The sequence below is a fragment of the Pseudophryne corroboree genome, chromosome 6 (genome assembly GCF_028390025.1).
Source record: "Pseudophryne corroboree isolate aPseCor3 chromosome 6, aPseCor3.hap2, whole genome shotgun sequence".
Lineage (NCBI taxonomy): Eukaryota > Metazoa > Chordata > Amphibia > Anura > Myobatrachidae > Pseudophryne > Pseudophryne corroboree.
This window is the reverse complement of record NC_086449.1, coordinates 35,920,865-35,942,454: the sequence shown is the minus strand read 5'-3', so window position 1 is coordinate 35,942,454 and position 21,590 is coordinate 35,920,865. Positions and strand designations below refer to the sequence as shown.

The 21,590-nt window shown below is 47.1% G+C and overlaps 1 protein-coding gene across 5 annotated transcripts in view; it reads left to right on the top strand.

The window, feature by feature from the left end:
• The window catches only part of LOC134935988 (uncharacterized), a 99,673-nt gene that overhangs the window by 65,477 nt on the left and 12,606 nt on the right, over nt 1-21,590 (top strand). For all 5 annotated transcript variants that reach the window (XM_063930856.1, XM_063930852.1, XM_063930855.1 and 2 more), the window contains 2 exons: nt 1,300-1,632; nt 10,914-11,288. In XM_063930856.1, the coding sequence (XP_063786926.1) occupies nt 1,300-1,632; nt 10,914-11,288 (708 nt within the window). The remainder of the gene's footprint in view (nt 1-1,299; nt 1,633-10,913; nt 11,289-21,590) is intronic.

The following is a 21,590-nucleotide window of genomic DNA, read 5'->3' as shown; positions in this document are numbered from 1 at the left end:
TAGGAGTAGGTCTGGAGCTACTCAGAAACTGCAAGGAATTATTTAGTAGCAGTTCTGCTAATCTTTCGTTCGCTATTCTGCTAAGCTAAGATACACTCCCAGAGGGCGGCGGCCTAGCGCGTGCAATGCTGCTAAAAGCAGCTAACGAGCGAACAACTCGGAATGAGGGCCTATATACCAGTGTACTTACACGGTTCAAGTTGCATCATGCTTGTGGCTGTATAGCTCAACAAGCAAGTACTGAGTTATTTATGGAGAACTGGCCAGAAGTCACTTCCGTGACCGGAAGTAACTTAACAAATCATTAAATCATCAAAAACGAACTCAGAGAGAGCGGTGCATCCAATGGGAAAACATCCACTCTTCTTCATCCCCCTCATAGATACCGACAACTGGCTAGAACACTCACTGCAGCCAGTGCCCGCGGAAAATGGCCCTATGGACCTAATTCAGTAAGGATTGCAAATTCAGATTTTTTAGCTGAATTTGCAATCGCTTCACTTGCATGCTGGGGGCCGCCCATCGCAGGGCAAGGCCACCCAGCATGCTAACCTTCCCCCCCTCATCTGTGACCATGTACTAATTGCGATCGCACCGCAATTAGTGCGCAGTTGCATAAATTTGGGAAGCCTCCTGCTGGCGCAGCCTGGCTGCGATAGCAGGAGGCCTGCCACCATCTTTTTGATCGGAGACGCCACCCCGATAGTGCCGCCGCCATTTCTCCGTTCATAAGCCACCGCCCCCTGCAATGGTCCATCTCTGCCTTTGAAATGGAGAATTTCCGCCCCGCAAATGCCTCTGCCTGTCAATCAGGCCGAGGCATTTGCATTTACTGCGGGACACCTGGGGCAATTGCAAAAATTCCGGTTGGATCGAGATTTGCGATCCAACCTGAATTAGCCCCTATGTTCCCTATCACATGGACACACACATATATATGGTGAGAGTTGAACAAAAGAACTCAGTGCTGTGAGTTAGTAATGCTAACCACTACACCAACCATAGTGCCCCTTATAGTCACTGTCAGAGAGACACAGACATTTCCTCAAGTAGAGTGCAGGAAGAGTAAGTACCAAGGTGCGGTGAGCTCCCTATATAAGGCCGTGGACATGTGACATCTGCTGCTGCTGCTGCTGATGATGATGATGATGATGATGAGCCTCCCATTCCAGGTGGCTGATAATTATTTGTATAATTCTGAGGAAATCGGAACCAGATCATGAAACCATTTGTCAGGTGGAATCTCTGAAATCCAAATGGACCCTCTGCTAATCAGTACCCATTGTATTCTCTCTGTAGGTGACAGGTCCATATCTCAGCTGGATGAGCTGATAGCTGTCCCGGGAGAAGAGGTCATCATCCCCTGTCACTACCCGCAGGAGGTCACAGGGGCAGTACAAAACGTTACCTGGTATAGAGGAGACAATGAGCTTTGCACATATAATACATATAATCTCTACACATCAGACCAGCGACACAGAGATGACCGGTATTCGCTGGTCAGTTTCCCCACAGATGTCTCACTGCGCATACATAGATCTGACAGCTCTTCTTACACCCATTACTGCTGCAGGGTGACCACCAGCAATGGAACATTCACAAGCAGAGCAAGCACAGAGCTGGTCATTGCAGGTAAGGATATGACTTACAGTAGACCTGTGTACTCTGTGGTCCCAATGATAATAAGATTCTTGTATCATTTATTAAAGCTTCATTTATAAAGATTTAATACATCCATTGACCTAATAAAAGCAAATACAGAAGCAGTGGCGTATCTATGGTGGTCATTCCGAGTTGTTCGCTCGTTGCCGATTTTTCACTATGCTGCGAATAGGTGGAAAATGCGCATGCGCATGATACGCAGAGCGCATGCGCTTAGTAATTTTACTAAGAACTTAGTAGATTTACTCACGAGCGAACTACGTTTTTTCCACGCTGAAGTGATCGTAGTGTGATTGACAGGAAGTGGGTGTTTCTGGGCGGCAACTCAGCATTTTCACGGCGTTCGCGGAAAAACGCAGGCGTGCCAGGGAAAAACGCGGGAGTGGCTGGAGAAACGAGGGAGTGGCTGACCGAACGCAGGGCGTGTTTGTGACGTCAAACCAGGAACGAAACTGACTGAACTGATCGCAATCTGTGAGTAGGTCCGGAGCTACTCAGAAACTGCAAAGAAATATGTAATAGCAAATCTGCTAATCTTTAGTTCGCTATTCTGCTAAGCTAAGATTCACTCCCAGAGAGCGGCGGCCTAGCGTGTGCAATGCTGCTAAAATCAGCAAGTGAGTGAACAACTCGGAATCACCCCCTATAATGGGTGCACCCATTTCTCCTATACTTACCTTTCCAGCATCCATCGCTGTCCGTGTGTGGGCCCCCTCCTCTTCCAATGCCGTCGCGCCGCTGCTAGCGCACTGACCACTAGAGACTCTGGCATAGTGCTAGAGTCTACAGCGCATGCACAGGACAACGGAAAAATGTTGCAGCGGCTATTTTTCGGAGCCCTGCGCATGCGCTGTAGACTCTGGTACTGTGCCAGAGTCTAGCACGCTCAGCGCGCTAGCAGCGGCGCAACAGCTACGGGAGAGGAGGGCGCCCACATACGGAGTCTGCACACGGGTCCCCTCCTCTTTAGAGACGCCCCAGTACAGAAGATATGTGATATGCAGGGCTGTAACTAGGGCTGTGCAAGCAGTGTGGCCACAGGGGTCTAAAATGGCACCCTGGATCCAGCATCTATGCTGCAGTGTCGGGCAGAGCGTCCTTTAGAAACTCCAGGCAGGCACCCTCAGGTAGTGCAGCACTTATCTGTACTAGTGGCCTCGCCCCCTTCATGACATCATAATGACATTGTTCAGGGAGCGTGGTTGGGGGCATGGCCAGCATTGTATAGCCCTGTTATGGCACTGGCAATATGGTACAAAACTGCGCACTGTCAGGGCTTGGGGAAAACAAGGCCACTCTGGAGAAAGTTGGTCAATATTTGGTATAAAAACCCACTGACTGTTCCTCTAGTTTAGTGTTTCTCAACTCCAGTCCTCAGGAGCCCTGACAGCTGACATTTTCCAGGTCACCTAGCTGGGTATAGGCGATATTAAAAAGGACCCAGTCACATTGTAAAGATTCACAAGTGGCCTGAAAATCATGATCTGTTTGGGGTCCCGAGGACCGAGTTTGAGGACCACTGCTCTAGTCTGACAGGTGACCAGCAGCCACTTTCAAGGAAACAGAATGGGCCTGGTTCAGAGATGGATTTAGACCAACAGATTCAGACATCACTAGACACCACCAACAGTTGCACCATCTAGACTTGCACCAGCCCTATGACAGCTGCAGAGTATGGTCTTCTGTGTGAGCAGTTCAGCGTCTTTGTATGCAACTGCTTCCAGCAACACATCTGCTATATATCCGTGTGTATGCAAAGCCACCTCCCTGTTACCCCCCAGTCACAGTCCAAGAATGTCCCTTACACTACTGATACCATGGGTCCACATGTGCACTGCGTCTCTGAATGAGCAAAGGTCCTAATTCAGATCTGATCATAGCAGCAAATTTGTTAGCTAATAGGCAAAACCATGTGCACTGTAGGTGGGCCAGATGTAACATGTGCAGAGAGAGTTAGATTTGGGTGGGTTATATTGTTTCTGTGCAGGGTAAATACTGGCTGCTTTATTTTTACACTGCAGTTTAGATTTCAGTTTTAAAACACCCCACCCAAATCTAACCCTCTCTGCACATGTTACATCTGCCTTCCCCTGCAGGCTTGAAAAAGCTTTCAAAAAAGCGAAAATGCTCATAGGCATATGATGTGTCCTGCTATATCATGTTTTTAATGTCTATAACCGGCATTAATGTATAACTGTATGGAGCCACTGCTCAGCGTACAGGAAAGGTCACACTGATTTGATAGTGAAGTGAGCAGCAAGATTTGCATTCAAAAAACCTATGCAAACAAAACTACTGTTGTCCATAGGAGGGGACGCCCACCATTGTCTAACCAGCAATAATATAAAGCTTAAAATAGCTCATTGTACAAACATACTGACAATTTAGAAGTGTGATTAATATAGGAGTTTGGTTTGACTAATTAATGCACTGAGACTTCTGCTTGCCTTACTGTATAACATGTAAAGGTGCCATGGATAGGATTACTGCCTGAACACCAGTTAAGCATCTCTCTAAGATATTGAGAATAATAAACTAAAGGCCAGTACTGACTGGGGAGATGTGTGCAGAGCGATCTTAAAGGGCCGTATTCACGGGCCGATTTCGGGAGAAATGTGTGCTGAGCGGTTCGTTCAGCACAAATCTCTCCCCCCGCTCAGCACAACGCGATGTGTGCTGAGCGTGTGGGGGGAGACGGGGGGGGGGGGCGCTCATTTCACCCAGCGGGTGAAGTGAGCGACCTGCTAGATTGGCCAATCTAGCACCAGCGATAGCGATGCACAGGGCTGCACATCGCTATCACTGAGGGGTACACACGGAGTGATCACTGCTTAAAATCTAAGCAATCTAGTCAGATTGCTCAGATTTTAAGCAGCGATCGCTACTTGAGTACCCCCCTTTACACAGACCACTCAGCACACATCTCTCCCTCCGCTCAGCACAGCGCAATGTGCTGAGCGAGGGGGGGGGCGACGACGGGGGGCCGCTCACTTCACACAGTGCTGAAGTGAGCGACCCGCTAGCTTGAGCCTGCATGCAGACCAATATAGCGACACACGGGGCCGCGCATCGCTATCGCTGGGGGCATACACACGGCAGATCCGTGCTTAAAATCTAGGCAATCTAGTCAGATTGCTTAAATTCTAAGCACGGATCTCTCCGTGTGTACCCCCCTTTAAGTATACACTAACTTATACCCTTAAGCCTAAGGGCTGGTGACTATTGTATCTGCACCAAAATGAAAAAGCAATATGATTAGTGCATAAAGCACTTTTATAATACTATTACAGAGATGCGGTATTCCTTTTAAAATAAAAGGTTATGTAAATACTAATGTATAATACATAATATGAATGTTTAACAGCAATATAGCAGTGGCAGATATAAGTGGTTGAAATTATACACTACTCGGCAACAGTGTTGAATATAGGGGGTCATTCCGAGTTGATCGTAGCTACGATCAGGCACTCAGACATGCGGGGGGACGCCCAGCACAGCAGCGATGCTTTTGCATTTCAGGAGTAACTCCCGGCCAGCGCAGCTCCTGCGGCTGGCCGGGAGAACCTCCTTGCTGCCCGGGTCGCAGCGGCTGCATGTGACATCACGCAGCCGCCGTGGCCCACCCCCCCAACGGTCCGGCCACGCCTTAACGCCTCCGTCCAGCCCCTCCCGACCAGCGACCGCCTCTGCCTGTCAATCAGGCGGAGGCGATCGCTACAATATAACGGCCTTCGGCCGCCAAGCATGCGCCGGTGCACTGCGGCGCTGGCGAATGCGCAGATTCGACCCGATCGCTGCGCTGCGATACACTGCAGCGAGCGATCGGGTTGGAATGACCCCCATAATCTGTACAAATCAGTGTACATTACATAGTAAGAACAGCCAACATATAAAATACAATTGGCTGACAAGAAATAAACAACTTGTATCTATTATTCTGAAATTCCGTTACAACAGGAACAGCACTGAGACGCCATATAGAGTTCTAGACTGAAGCATTCATCATTGAATAGAAATTGGCAGAGCTGACATGCAGAGAGCAATATTGTACTGGATTAACAGTTGTTGAATACATGCCGCATAGTATGACTGATAAGAATATATACACAGTCACTGAAAATATAATGCATAACATATAATGAAGAAATAAAGACAGGACACATTAAATCATTTTAACATTTATCTTTATTCACCCAACACAATATTTCTTTATATCACGCCACACAATTTCTTTCACTCATTTTATACTTCGCTCTAGCTAGCCCCATAGTGTACTATTAAAGGTTATATTTTAACTATATTTTGGGAAAATGTGCAGCCAATAAAAATCCAATCTTTCTCTCTTCTAAATTTATTTAGTCTGTTTCAAATTGGAGGGTGGCACTTGATCACATTGCTGACGTACCAATAACAACACAGTTTATTTAATAGATCAATATTTCCCTGAACCTATTTATATCTGGTGCAGAAACGTTTCTCTTCTTACATGTGGGCATTATACACCGGTTCAGCAGTATATACATGTGGGCATTATACATAGGAGCAGAAGTATATACATGTGGGCATTAAACAGGTACAGCAGTATATACATGTGGATATTATACACAGGTCCAGCAGTATATACATGTGGGTATTTAACACAGGTACAGCAGTATATACATGTGGGCATTATACACAGGAGCAGCAGTATATACATGTGGGCATTATACACAGGTGCAGCAGTATATACATGTGGGCATTATACACAGGTGCAGCAGCACTATATACATGTGGGCATTATATACAGGTGCAGCGGTATACACATGTGGGCATTATACACAAGTGCAGCGGTATATACATGTGGGTATTATACACAGGCGAAGCAGTATATACATGTGGGCATTATACACAGGTGCAGCAGTATATACATGTGGGCATTATACACAGGTGCAGCAGTATATACATGTGGGCATTATACACAGGTGCAGCAGCACTATATACATGTGGGCATTATATACAGGTGCAGCGGTATATACATGTGGGCATTATACACAGGTGCAGCGGTATATACATGTGGGTATTATACACAGGCGAAGCAGTATATACATGTGGGCATTATACACAGGTGCAGCAGTATATACATGTGGGCATTATACACAGGTGCAGCATATAATGCTGGAAATTTGGTGAGTTTTGATCAGAGATGTGTGGAAAAGATAGGCGGGGAAGTGGGGGGAGGGGGGGGCAATGCCTCACCTGCCGTAGACATTTCACTCCAGAATTTTGACTATAAAATGATTAGAATAATACAAAGAAGATACACTAGGGTAATCAATTATCCGCAAAGTCGCGGCAATTTTTCATCCGAAATTTTTTTTGCGGCAATCAGGCGAAAATTGCTGCGAAAACGCTCCGTTTTTCGACCTATTTAATTCCAAACGGGTTTCACCTGAAAATTCTTGCAGTGAAAAGTGCAGGTGAAAATGGGGAAATCAGTCAGTACCCCCAAAAATGCTAAACTAACATAGGAAAACAGAAGAGAAGTGTGTTAGAGATCACATTAGAGAGTTTTTGGGGACTTAAATTGTGTGAAATGGCTGTTATATGCATTTTTTTAAAAAATGCAAAAAAAAAAATGTTAGAAAGCAAGTTTTTTTGAGCAAAATAAATGCTCTCATTAAATTTGGGGTACATGAAAATGGGTATAAGTATATATTTGGGTAATTTAGGGTACTTTAAAAAAAAGTGGAAACAGACCGATTACTCCCATCTGCAAGCCTAAAAACACCTGTCCCACTCATAAAGCACCCCAATATACCTGTCCCATACCTTGAACCCCAATTTCCATCACTTTGTACTTTTTCACCCCAAAAATGACATGTCATTATTGGCCAATTAAAAATAATTAAAAACCTCAACGTGCCTAATTAGTCATTAAGGGTGGTGTCCCAGGAGTTCTGTACCATATCCAAACATTTTTACCTTAAAATAGTGACTTTTCCCAACTTTTCACCTGCTTCAGAGTAGGTGAAGTGAAATTAGTGAAAAAATGATCACCGATAAATTTTCCAGGAAAATTGAATAGGCTGTGATTGCGTTTCGCGGGAAAAGTCCGTTATCACTGCTAATTGAATATACCCCACAGTATTTCTAATATATTCTTTCTAGGGTATTCAATTATCCGCAAATTCGCGGCAATTTTTCACCCGAAAATTTTTCGCGGCAATCGGGCGAAAATTGCCGCGAAAACGCTCCGTTTTTCCACCTATTTAATTCCAGACGGGTTTCACCTGAAAATTCTTGCAGTGAAAAGTGCAGGTGAAAATGGGGAAATCAGTCAGTACCCCCAAAAATGCTAAACTAACATAGGAAAACAGAAGAGAAGTGTGTTAGAGATCACATTAGAGAGTTTTTGGGGACTTAAATTGTGTGAAATGGCTGTTATATGCATTTTTAAAAAAAATGCAAAAAAAATGATAGAAAGCAAGTTTTTTTGAGCAAAATAAATGCTCTCATTAAATTTGGGGTACATGAAAATGGGTATAAGTATATATTTGGGTCATTTTAGGGTACTTTAAAAAAAAAGTGGAAACAGACCGATTACTCCCATCTGCAAGCTTAAAAACACCTGTCCCACTCATAAAGCACCCCAATATACCTGTCCCATACCTTGAACCCCAATTTCCATCACTTTGTACTTTTTCACCCCAAAAATGACATGTCATTATTGGCCAATTAAAAATAATTAAAAACCTCAACGTACCTAATTAGCCATTAAGGGGGGTGTCCCAGGAGTTCTGTACCATATCCAAACATTTTTACCTTAAAATAGTGACTTTTCCCAATTTTTCACCTGCTTCAGAGTAGGTGAAGTGAAATTAGTGAAAAAATGATCACCGATAAATTTTCCAGGAAAATTGAATAGGCTGTAATTGCGTTTCGCGGGAAAAGTCCGGTTTTTTGCGCGAAAAACGGACTTTTCACGCGAAAAGTCCGTTATCGCTGCTAATTGAATATACCCCTTAGTATTTTTCATATACTTTAGATAGTCAAAACTCTGGTGCAAACAGTAGTATGACAAGAAAGGATCTGCATCACCTGCTTCACCCCACCGCACGCCACTGCGCCACCTCCACCCCCACACACACTATTTATATCTTAATCATGTACATTGAGAACTTAACTAGTCCTGGCTGTCTTCCCCTTTGATAAAGTAAAAACTGAAGTCAGACGGTCTGGCTGCGCATCCAGATAGCGATTGTCCCCAGCAGAGGCGTATCTAGGGTAGGGCGAGTGGGGCACGTGCCCTGGACGCCTTGGCAGGCCCAGGAGAGGGGGGGCGCCACCGGCGGCCAGGGCATCATGCCCAACTTGCCCCCGTCAAGCCGAAATGTGAGGGGAGGAGAGCGCATCGTCTCTCCCTCCCCTCACCGCCGCTGAAAGCCCTAGCAGCGCTGCCAGCTGCGCTGCTGTGTCCGGTCTCCGGCGGCGTTAGCCAATCAGAGCTTGCGGACCGGCTCCTGATTGGCTGCCGGTCCGCGAGCTCTGATTGGCTAACGAACCGGCGCCACACAGCCGACGGAGACCTGGAGCGGTGAGGGGAAGGAGAGGCGCTGCGCTGCACTCTCCTCCCCTCACATATCAGAGCAAGCGGTGAGTGACCGGGGGGGAGGGGGGGGGAGAGAGAGAGCACAGTGGGGCATGTATCTGGCACAGTGGGGCATGTAACTGGCACAGTGGGGCATATATCTGGCACAGTGGGGAATGTATCCGGCACTGTGGGGCATGTAACTGGCACTGTGGGGCAGTGTAACTGGCACTGTGGGGCAATGTAACTGGCACTGTGGGGCATGTATTTAGCACTGTGGGGCAGTGTAACTGGCACTGTGGGGCAATGTAACTGGCACTGTGGGGCATGTATTTGGCACTGTGGGGCAGTGTAACTGGCACTGTGGGGCAATGTAACTGGCACTGTGGGGCATGTATTTGGCACTGTGGGGCAGAGTAACTGGCACTGTGGGGCAATGTAACTGGCACTGTGGGGCATGTATTTAGCACTGTGGGGCAGTGTAACTGGCACTGTGGGGCAATGTAACTGGCACTGTGGGGCATGTATTTAGCACTGTGGGGCAGTGTAACTGGCACTGTGGGGCAATGTAACTGGCACTGTGGGGCAATGTAACTGGCACTGTGTGGCATTGTATCTGGCACTGTGGGGCAATGTAACTGGCACTGTGGGTCATGTATCCGGCACTGTGGGGCATTGTATCTGGCACTGTGGGGCAATGTAACTGGCACTGTGGGGCATATATCCGGCACTGTGGGGCATTGTATCTGGCACTGTGGGGCAATGTAACTGGCACTGTGGGCCATTTTCAGTGGCCTCACCCCTTCTGATGCGTGGCCACACCCCTTCTGGAGTGTGGCCATGCCCATTTTTTTCCGGCGCGCGCACATTCTTCTTATGCTGTGTTTTTTTTTTTTGGGCGGGCGCCATTTTCCATCTTGCCCTGGTCTCCGAAAACCCTAGCTACGCCTCTGGTCCCCAGGCTGGTGTCGGTGAAGCAATGGGAGCCGCAGGCAGGGAGTGTTGATGAGGCTGTGAGATCTGCCAGCTACAGTATGACCAGTGTTGCCGACTTGCCATTCACATCTCCCCACCAGTGGGAACAGTGGAGGGGGCCACAGCCTCCTGCCTGGCCCGTGTGCTGACACACCTGTTGGAAGTGGTGAAAACAAAGCTTACAGCTGCAGGAGTAGCTCGATGCCTGCGGCTTCCACCACCAGGGCTGCTATACTAGCCTACTAAAGGCTGGTGTACCTCATCCACCTCAACCTTTATTCCCATGCAGATGATGCAGGCCTGAAAGGATTTTAGTCCCCCCGAACTGTTCGGGCCACCTGGAAAGCTCCCTGGGAGGAATGCTGCCAATGCGGTCCTGCTACCAACTGTATCATTGGTCATAAGTCTCAACTTGTGATACATATACAGTACTTCAAAGTACGATTAACTATATTCTAACTGATTGTTTTTTTATTTCTGTAAAGATACATAAAAACAATGTATGCCATACTCAAAAAATGTTTTACCAGTCACAAAACATGTGGAAGGTCAAGGGTCACCTCCATCATGTACTAATAGTTAACTCTAAATTACTTTCATTGACTGATTTATATAATTGTTGAGCTCTGTAATTATCCAATGTCACATTCTCTCTTTCTAGATTCATCGTCCTCCTCACCTTATCCAATGTCACATTCTCTCTTTCTAGATTCATCGTCCTCCTCACCTTTTACTGTTAAGCAGACAAATAATATCACAGCTGACACAGAAGGTTCCGTGACTCTCAACTGCTCATACAGACTTATCAGTGGTTACAGAGATAGGGATATCCTGTGGGTCAGCGCTTACTGGAGAGTGAACAGCACTAGTGGCCCTTACGCCTACCACCCCTACCAGGAAATGGTCCATCCCAGGTATAAGGGAAGAACAGAGATAACAGGATTAGCAGATCTCCACATAAAGGGGGTGCAGGCAGAAGACAGCGCTACCTACCACTGCTTTCTGGTGATCAAGCTGTGTATGAGTACAGAAACATCACGACGCATGGCTGCACATGGAGAAGGAACCAGTCTGATTGTGAAAGGTAACAGGAAAATATAAATGAAAATTATTTGTTTTCAGTATTAAAATAGCTCCTAGACACTAGTGTGTAAACTTGGGGGGAAAAATGCATACCCTGTGATCTGATAAGCAGCATTTTTATAAATACAATATATATCTATATATATATATATATATATATATATATCTATATATATATATATATCTATATATATATATATATATATATATACATACAGTGCCGTAACTAGGCATTTTAGCGCTGTGTGCAAGAAACGACATTGGCGCCCCCCCTCCCTCATGCAGGACAGGGGCGTGGCTTCATGGGGAAGGGGCGTGGCCACAAAATAATAGCAATTCATACTACGGTACACAGTAGTCTCCATTATGCAAATTACGCTGCACAGTAGCGCCACTACACCAGGTAAAGCCCCTTTTATACATTACAGCCGACAGCGTCCCCCTTTTTACACATTACAGCAGACAGTCCCCCTTTTTACACATTGCGGCAGCCAGGACCCCTTTTTACACATTGCGGCAGCCAGTCCCCCTTTTTACACATTGCGGCAGCCAGGCCTCCTTTTTACACATTGCGGCAGCCAGGCCCCCTTTTTACACATTGCGGCAGCCAGTCCCCCTTTTTACACATTGCGGCAGCCAGTCCCCCTTTTTACACATTGCGGCAGCCAGGCCTCCTTTTTACACATTGCGGCAGCCAGGCCCCCTTTTTACACATTGCGGCAGCCAGTCCCCCTTTTTACACATTGCGGCAGCCAGTCCCCCTTTTTACACATTGCGGCAGCCAGTCCCCCTTTTTACACATTGCAGCAGCCAGGCCCCCTTTGCGGCAGCCAGTCCCCCTTTTTACACATTGCGGCAGCCAGGACCCCTTTTTACACATTGCGGCAGCCAGGACCCCTTTTTACACATTGCGGCAGCCAGTCCCCCTTTTTACACATTGCGGCAGCCAGGCCCCCTTTATACACATTGCGGCAGCCAGTCCCCCTTTTTACACATTGCGGCAGCCAGTCCCCCTTTTTACACATTGCGGCAGCCAGTCCCCCTTTTTACACATTGTGGCAGCCAGTTCCCCTTTTTACACATAGCGGCAGCCAGTCCCCCTTTTTACACATTGCGGCAGCCAGTCCCCCTTTTTACACATTGCGGCAGCCAGGACACCTTTTTACACATTATGGCAGATGGTGTCCCCCAGAGAGAGAGAGAGAGAGAGAGAGAGAGAGAGAGAGAGAGAGGGGGATATACTTACCTTCTCCCCGCTGACAGGCTCCTCGTGCTGGCATCTCCCTCTGTGCAGTGTGCAGGCATCGGACAAGGAGAAGGAGGGAGGGGGACTGGAGCCGCAGCAGCGCTATTTCATTGGTAGTAAGCGCCGCTGCAGCATCCCCCTCTCCTTCCGTATTGGTTGCCTGGCGCTGCTGTGGATGCTGGGATGGAGGAACCGCATCCCAGCATCCACATCAGCGCCGGGCAGCCAATACGGAAGGAGAGGGGACAGCTGCAGCGGCGCTTACTACCAATGAAATAGCGCTGCTGCGGCTCCCGTCCCCCTCCCTCCTCCTCCATCTCAGCTGCCTCTGGCGCTTCTCTCTCCTCCAGCGCGGCTGCGGCGCATGGCGCGGACTTCAGAGGCGGCATGTAATGAGTCAATTTGACTCATTACATGCCGCTGGCCGTGCGCCCTCAGGTCAAGTGCGCTGTGTGCCAAGCCCACTTGGCACACACGTAGTTACGGCCCTGTATATATATATATATATATATAGGCAAAAAGGAAAAAAATAGTCTGCCGGTTTATGCTGCAGTTAGGGATAATCGTTCACATTTTCCTGCACACACAACACAGCTTCACAGGTGGTACACATGGGTGTGATTGTTCAACTAGTCCACATGGGAGGAGGCATGAGTAGCTGGTCTTGTGTTGTGGGTGGGGCAACTGATGCCAAGTTAGTTAGTCGGTGACTAGAGAGGTGACAGCCGTGTCTAGTCAGGGTTATGGGAATATTTTTGTTGGTGTGTCATCTGAAACCAGAGGCATGTGCCGAAGGTAACATCCTGACATCTCAATAAACACAGCGCAGTGGTTCAGTAAGACCTGTGTGGAATCCTCATGGAATCCTAAAGGACAGCCAGATACTTCTATCCTCAGAGCCGACAGATCCAGGGTGGTGAGTGTTGTAAACCTTAATCACAAAGTGTTCTGTGAAGTGCTGATTAAAACAGAAATTTGGCTACATGTGTGAAAATAAAGTGACATAGGGTTTGCTAAAACACAAGTCTTGTATGCTCACTGGAGGTCATTCCAAGTTGTTCGCTCGGTAGTTTTTTTCGCATCGCAGCGATTTTCCACTTATTGTGCATGCGCAATGTTCGCACTGCGACTGCGCCAAGTAAATTTGCTATGCAGTTAGGAATATTACTCACGGCATTACGATGTTTTTTCTTTGTTCTGGTGATCGTAATGTGATTGACAGGAAGTTGGTGTTTCTGGGTGGAAACTGGCCGTTCTATGGGTGTGTGTGAAAAAACGCTACCGTTTCTGGGAAAAACGCGGGAGTAGCTGGAGAAACTGGGGAGTGGCTGGGCGAACGCTGGGTGTGTTTGTGACGTCAAACCAGGAACGACAAGCACTGAACTGATTGCAGATGCCGAGTAAGTCTCGAGCTACTCAGAAACTGCTAAGAGAGGTGTAATCGCAATATTGTGAATCTTTCGTTCGCAATTTTACTATGCTAAGATTCACTCCCAGTAGGCGGCGGCTTAGCGTGTGCACTGCTGCTAAAAGCAGCTTGCGAGCGAACAACTCGGAATGAGGGCCACTGTCCTTGGAGAGAAATATGTTGTTGTAAAGTTGTTCAAGTGTGTCTTTAAACCACAACAAGTATATATGAAATTGGGTGAAGCGCAGAAAGTTTTAAGGGAAAAACGTGTTTTCATGCTGGATGCCCAATTCTGTTTCTGTATCTCCTTAAAGCACTTAAATAGACAGTTATTATTTTTAATTGTTGCAGTTCCACTGTCACTGACCTGAGTTGGGAGTGTTGAGAACTCGGGGGTTCTTCCGATGGTCGGGAAGAGGAACCACAGCTGGGTCGGAGTAGAGATGGCCGGATATAGCTTTTCCTCATGCAGAACTTGACAGTTATAATTGGTGCAAAACGTTAAAGAACTTTACTATGAGAAGGGTTGGGGAGCGATGCTGAAGCACATAGAAGAATGAGAACTTGTGAGCGATCTTTAAAGACACTGAAGAATGAAGAACTTGTGAGCGATGTTTAAAGACACTGATGAACATGTGAGCGATGGTGAAAGACACTGAAGAATTTGTGAATGATGTTTAAAGACACTGAAGAATGAAGAAATTGTGAGCGATTTTTAAAGACACTGATGAACTTGTGATCGATGGTGAAAGACACTGATGAATGAAGAACTTGTGAGCGATGTTTAAAGACACTGATGAACTTGTGAGCGATGGTGCATGACACTGATGAACTTGTGAGCGATGGTGAAAGACACTGAAGAATGAAGAACTTGTGAGCGATGTTTAAAGACACTGATGAACTTGTGAGCGATGGTGAACGACACTGATGAACTTGTGAGCAATGGTGAAAGACACTGAAGAACTTGTGAGCGATGTTTAAAGACACTGATGAACTTGTGAGCGATGGTGAACGACACTGAAGGAATTGGTGAGAGTCTCGCTAAACGCTGGTTGCACTGGTATCTATGTTTCTGAGATACTCACAGGACGCTGGAGGCACAGAGATCTGTGCAGCAAAAGAGCACCAGAGTTGAAAGCAGTAGTTGGAGACACTCGCACACTGGAACACTGGAGTTTCAAAGTAGTAGTAGGTAAACCTTGCAGGCTAGAGCACTGGAGTCCACTTTCTGGGAAAGAGAAGATACTCAGGCACCGGGGCTCTGTCCGGCGTCTGCTTTTGAACTTTCCGCCCCAGTTTGATTGACGGAGGGAAGAGAGCCGATGACGTCACCCGACCGCCCATCTCCGCGGATGCTGGACGCGCCGGCTTCGCCCACCCCCCGGGACCCGGAGCACACCAGCGGGGACGATCGCCAGGCGACCCAGCGCACCCGGAGAGGCAAGTGCGGTGGCCGCGGCGATGTGACAGTACCCCCTCCTCTAGGAGTGGCCCCTGGACACTTCCCTGGTTTTGTTGGGTGTCTAGAAAGGAAGTTCCGAACTAGTCGAGGAGCAGTGACCTCATCGAGCCTTTACCCAAGTTCTTTCTTCAGATCCATAACCCTTCCATTCTACCAGATACTGTAGATTCTTGTGATACTAACGAGAGTCCAGTATGGTTTTGATCTCAAATTCTGTTCCAGATTCGGTCTCCATCGAGGTTGGACTAGAAGACACCAAATGGAAATGATTTAGAATGAGAGGACGAAGGAGAGAAACATGGAAAGAATTTGGTACCTGAAAGTGAGAGGGCAAACCCAATTTGCAGACAACAGGATTCAGGACTTGCACGATGGGATAAGGGCCAATGAATATCGGAGCAAATTTCATAGCGTGTACTTTTAAACGAAGATTGCGAGTAGAGAGCCATACCCTGTCGCCAACCTTGTATTGAGGAGCTGCCCACCGTTTCTTGTCCGCAAAGAACTTGTATCGGCTGGAGATTTTCTTGAGATTAACATGAATCCTACTCCAAATTTGACTGAAGTGCCGAAGAGTGGAAGTTGCAGCAGGAACATCCTCTGAAGGAAGGAGTGGTAATTCTGGAACTCGTGGATGGAGTCCATAATTGATGAAGAATGGAGACTCGCCAGTGGAGGAGCGATACAGATGATTATGGGCAAACTCAGCCCAGGGCACCAGTTCTACCCAGTCGACCTGTGAAGTAGAGAGATAAATGCTGAGAAAAGTCTCTAAATCCTGGTTGACACGTTCGGTTTGCCCATTGGTTTGCGGATGGTAGGCAGATGAGAACTTGAGTTTTATCTGTTAGGCTGAGCAAAGAGCCCTCCAAAATCTTGCTGTGAACTGCACCCCCCGATCAGAGATCACCTCCTGAGGTAACCCGTGCAGGCGGAAGTGTTCTCGGATGAATAGTAGAGCCAACTTGGGAGCCATTGGTAGACCAGTCAACGGGACGAAATGTGTCATTTTTGAAAAGCGGTCAACAATTACCAGATGGTATTACAACCCTTAGAGAGGGGTAACTCGTTAATAAAGTCCATAGAAATATGGGTCCAAGGTTTCCTAGGAATGGACAGTGGACAAAGCAAACCAGCAGATGGAAGACGAGGAGTTTTGTGCTGGGCACATTGAGGACAAGAATTAACATAATCTTGTATATCTTTCTTCATGGTGTCCCACCAATATGACCTTCGCAGAAACTCGCACATTTTTTGAACTCCTGGATGACCGGTGAATTTGGAGACATGGGCCCACTGCAGTAACTTTGGTCGAAATTCTACTGGTACAGACATTCTCCCGGGAGGAGGACCTAAAGAAGTGGGAGCTGCTGAAATGGAGACTGGACTAAAAATCAAACTCTTCTCAAAGGAATTCTCTTCATCTGAGGCCGTTAGTGAACGAGACAGAGCATCAGCTTTAGCATTGAGAGACCCAGCCCGATACTTGATAATAAACGAGAACCGAGTGAAGAAGAGCGCCCATCTAGCTTGACAGGGATTTAAGCACTGGGCAGTTTTGATATACAATAAGTTCTTGTGATTGGTGTAAATGGTGATTAGATGTTTAGCACCTTCCAGGAAGTACATCCATTCTTCTAGGGTGGATTTTATTGCCAAAAGTTCCTGGTCTCCAATAGTGTAGTTCCGCTCAGCAGGGGTGAACTTACGAGAATGAAATCCACAAGGATGCAGCTTCCCATCAGAAGAGTATTGTGACAGGACGGCACCGATGCCGACAGAGGAGGCATCGACTTCCAAGAAGAATGGTTCTGAGAAATTCGGCTGCTGGAGTACCGGGTCTGACATGAAAGCTGATTTTAACCGAGCAAATGCTACTACAGCCTCAGGAGGCCAAAGACTTGGGTCTGACCCCTTTTTGGTCAAGGCAGTAATGGGTGCAACAATGGTGGAGAACCCCTTAATGAATTTCCTGTAATCATTTGCAAAGCCCAGGAATCTTTGTACTGCTTTCAAAGAGAGAGGCTGAGTCCAATCCCGAATGGCAGTAAGTTTTTTCGGATCCATACGAAGCTCCGTACCCGAGATGATATAACCGAAGAACGGAATTGAAGGAACCTCAAAAGTACATTTGGAAATCTTGCCGTAGAGACGATTATTTCGTAGACGGAGAAGTACTTCTTTGACCTGTAGTCGATGCTCTGCAAGATTCTTGGAAAATATCAGAATGTCATCCAAGTACACCACTATGCTTTGATATAACATATCTCGGAAGACTTCATTTACGAAACCCTGGAAAACGGCAGGAGCATTGCTGAGGCCGAATGGCATTACCAGATATTCGTAATGCCTGTCCCTGGTATTGAAGGCAGTCTTCCATTCGTCCCCCTGTTGGATGCGAATAAGATTATAAGCCCCTCTCAAGTTGAGCTTAGTAAAGACGTGGGCTCCACGAACCCTATCAAATAGCTCAGTGATTAGTGGCAGGGGGTATTTATTTTTGACGGTGATATAATTTAAGCCACGATAGTCGATACATGGTCTTAACCCCCCGTCCTTCTTCTTCACGAAAAAGAAACCTGCTCCAGCCGGGGAAGTAGAGGGGAGGATGAATCCTTTCAGAAGATTAGATTTTATATAATCTGACATAGCTTGGGTCTCGGGTAATGACAGGGGATATGTGCAACCCCGAGGCGGCTTCTTCCCTGGGATAAGCTCAATGGGACAGTCCCAAGGTCTATGGGGTGGTAACTGATCGGCCGCCTGCTCAGAGAACACATCTGTAAACTCCCGATAGGCCTCCGGAATGAGCTCTTCATCCGATCTGGAAGATGCATGGAGTGGATAAACAGGAGTGAGGCAATTAGAGTGACAAAACGAACCCCAGGATAGAATTTGTGACGACTTCCAGTCGACATGGGGGTTATGAATTTTGAGCCAGGCAACCCGAGAACAAGATCGTAAGACATCTTCGGAATTACTGAAAACTCCAAATGTGCTTGATGCAGAGCTCTGACCTGTAGCTTGATTGGCTCTGTGTGACGTGTAATGAGACCATTGGATATTTTGGTACCATTGATAGCGGTCAACGTAACAGGTCGTTTGATAGACTGCAGCTTTAAGCCCAAACTCTGAGCACAGGAAAGAGAAACAAAATTCCCTGCAGCCCCAGAGTCCAGTAGGGCGTTAACAGACTTGGCGTTTGACTCGGAAAACAAAAATACGGAGAGTAGACAATCCACCATCGGAGAAGATTTGGACGTGAACCCCCAATTTGACTCCTCCGGAACAAGCTAGGCCTGCCCGTTTCCCGGACGGGACTTGCTGAACTTGATGAAGTAATCCGCAGCTCCGCAGTAGATGCAAAGTTTACCCTCACGTCGACGCTGTCGTTCCTCCGGTGACAACCGGGATCAGTTGATTTGCATCGGTTCGTCTGGACTCGGTACAACCGTTTGTTTAGAGGGAGAAAGCCTGAACCTGGATCAATCTGACTAGGTACGTTCGCTTCCACGCTCCTGCATGCGAAGGTCCACTTTGACGCAGAGTGAGATCAATTCTTCTAAAGAATCCGGCAGATCCCTCGTAACCAGCTCATCTTTCAGACGATCAGAGTGCCCGTTCCAAAAAGCGGCCCTGAGGGTGTCATTATTCCAGCGCAATTCAGAGTCAATGGTCTGAAAATGAACCACTTACTGTCCTACTGAACAGGAGCCCTGACGGACACGGAGCAAGTCTGAAGAAGCAGTAGTTGTTATGCCGGGCTCATCGAAGATCCTTCGAAAGGATGCGATGAAATTGAAGTAACTGGAAACCAATGGATCAGATCGATCCCATAACGGGGACACCAAATCCAAGGCTGACCCTTCTACCAAAAAAATAATATATGCTACTTTGGATCGATCCATAGGAAAATTGTGTGAGAGAAGCTCAAAGTGCACCTCGCACTGATTAAGAAAACCTCGGCATAATTCTTTGGATTGCCATTATAACGAGAGGGAGTAGGAAGCTGAAGGCAGGACCTGATTCCAGCCGAGGATTGGATATTACTGGGAGCGGGCACCGGAGCGGATACCGGAACAGGAGCCGGAACTAATGAAGCCAGGGAAGCCTGAATTTGATCCAGACGGACGGATAATTCCTGGAGATACTGCATCACCTGGCCCTGTGCCGCCTCCTGACTCTGAACTCGAGATGCCAAGTTTTGGATGGCGCTTGACTCTGGGTTCCGATCCTCCGGGTCCATGTGGCCTGAGTATACTGTCACTGACCTGGGTTGGGAGTGTTGAGAACTCGGGGGTTCTTCCGATGGTCGGGAAGAGGAACCACAGCTGGGTCGGAGTAGAGATGGCCGGATATAGCTTTTCCTCATGCAGAACTTGACAGTTATAATTGGTGCAAAACGTTAAAGAACTTTACTATGAGAAGGGTTGGGGAGCGATGCTGAAGCACATAGAAGAATGAGAACTTGTGAGCGATGTCGAAAGACACTGAAGAACTTGTGAGCGATGGTGAACGACACTGATGAACTTGTGAGCGATGGTGAACGACACTGATGAACTTGTGAGCGATGGTGAAAGACACTGAAGAACTTGTGAGCGATGGTGAAAGACACTGAAGAATGAAGAACTTGTGAGCAATGTTTAAAGACACTGATGAACTTGTGAGCGATGGTGAACGACACTGATGAACTTGTGAGTGATGGTGAAAGACACTGAAGAATGAAGAACTTGTGAGCGATGTTTAAAGACACTGATGAACTTGTGAGCGATGGTGAACGACACTGAAGGAATTGTTGAGAGTCTCGCTAAACGCTGGTTGCACTGGTGTCTATGTTTCTGAGATACTCACAAGACGCTGGAGGCACAGAGATCTGTGCAGCAAAAGAGCACCAGAGTTGAAAGCAGTAGTAGGAGACACTCGCACACTGGAACACTGGAGTAACAAAGTAGTAGTAGGTAAACCTTGCAGGCTAGAGCACTGCAGTCCACTTTCTGGGAAAGAGAAGATACTCAGGCGCCGGGGCTCTGTCCAGCGTCTGCTTTTGAACTTCCCGCCCCAGTTTGATTGGCGGAGGGAAGAGAGCAGATGACGTCACCCGCCTGCCCATCTCTGCGGACGCTGGACGCTCCGGCGGCGCCCACCCCCCGGAAGACCGCCGGGACCAGCGGCAATGGACGCCGGGACCCGTAGCCCACCAGCGGGGACGATCGCCAGGCGACCCAGCGCACCCGGAGAGGCAAGCGCGGCGGTCGCGGCGATGTGACATCCACATCAAGAAGATTGCTTTTGCTGTATTAAGAATACTCTTCACAACAAAAAGTGGTACAAATTTAGAAAAAAATTAATTTATGCTTAGGGAAGCAAATTTTCATTTTCTATACACACAGAAACCAGTATGGAGGATATTCTGAGGGTTGTGTTGAATGTGGCCTAAATGCAGCAGGAGCTTCAGGTCCAGGTAGAAAATACTAAGCTCTTATGTGAAGAGCTACTTCAAGCAAGTCATGAACTTGGGGTGTCTGGACCAACTGTCTTGTAGAAAATGGCCTTCTCACATTATGTGGAGGGTATTGTGTCTATAGATCAACACTAAAAAGGTCTGCACACAATAGGCAACCACTAATGGCCGACATGCATTAGTTCGGCAGAGTCAAAAGGTCTACATATGGTTGACACATGTTTTTTTAGCGTTTTTAAAATTTTTACATCTTTTGCTGCATTTACTATCCATGTCACAAACTATTTTCCTTAGTAACCTTGTGAGCCACCGAGCCTGAACCATGGCGAGCAAAGTGAGCCAGCGAGGGGACGCATTTCAACAAATTGGGGTATAAAATGTTTAAAAACACAAAACAAAACCACAATTTTTGTGTTGAACTTTTGACCCTGTCGACCTGTGGACTGTCGACCTTTTGACTGTCGATCTTTTGACCCTGTCGATCTTTTGACTGTCTATCTTTTTAATGTCTATCTTCTGCATTACAACCAAAGTGGAGGCATATCTCAACCTTTGAGAGCACAGCCACAAGGTGTAAATTGCCACCAGAATTCTAGGTGGAACAGCTAGCACTGTTTTTGAGCAGCAAAGCTCAGCGGCCTATGTTGACTTGTCTGATGAACAGGCCTCGAACTATCAGAAAGTAAAGACTGTGAATTTGTCCTGGTTAGGAGTGAAGGGACAATG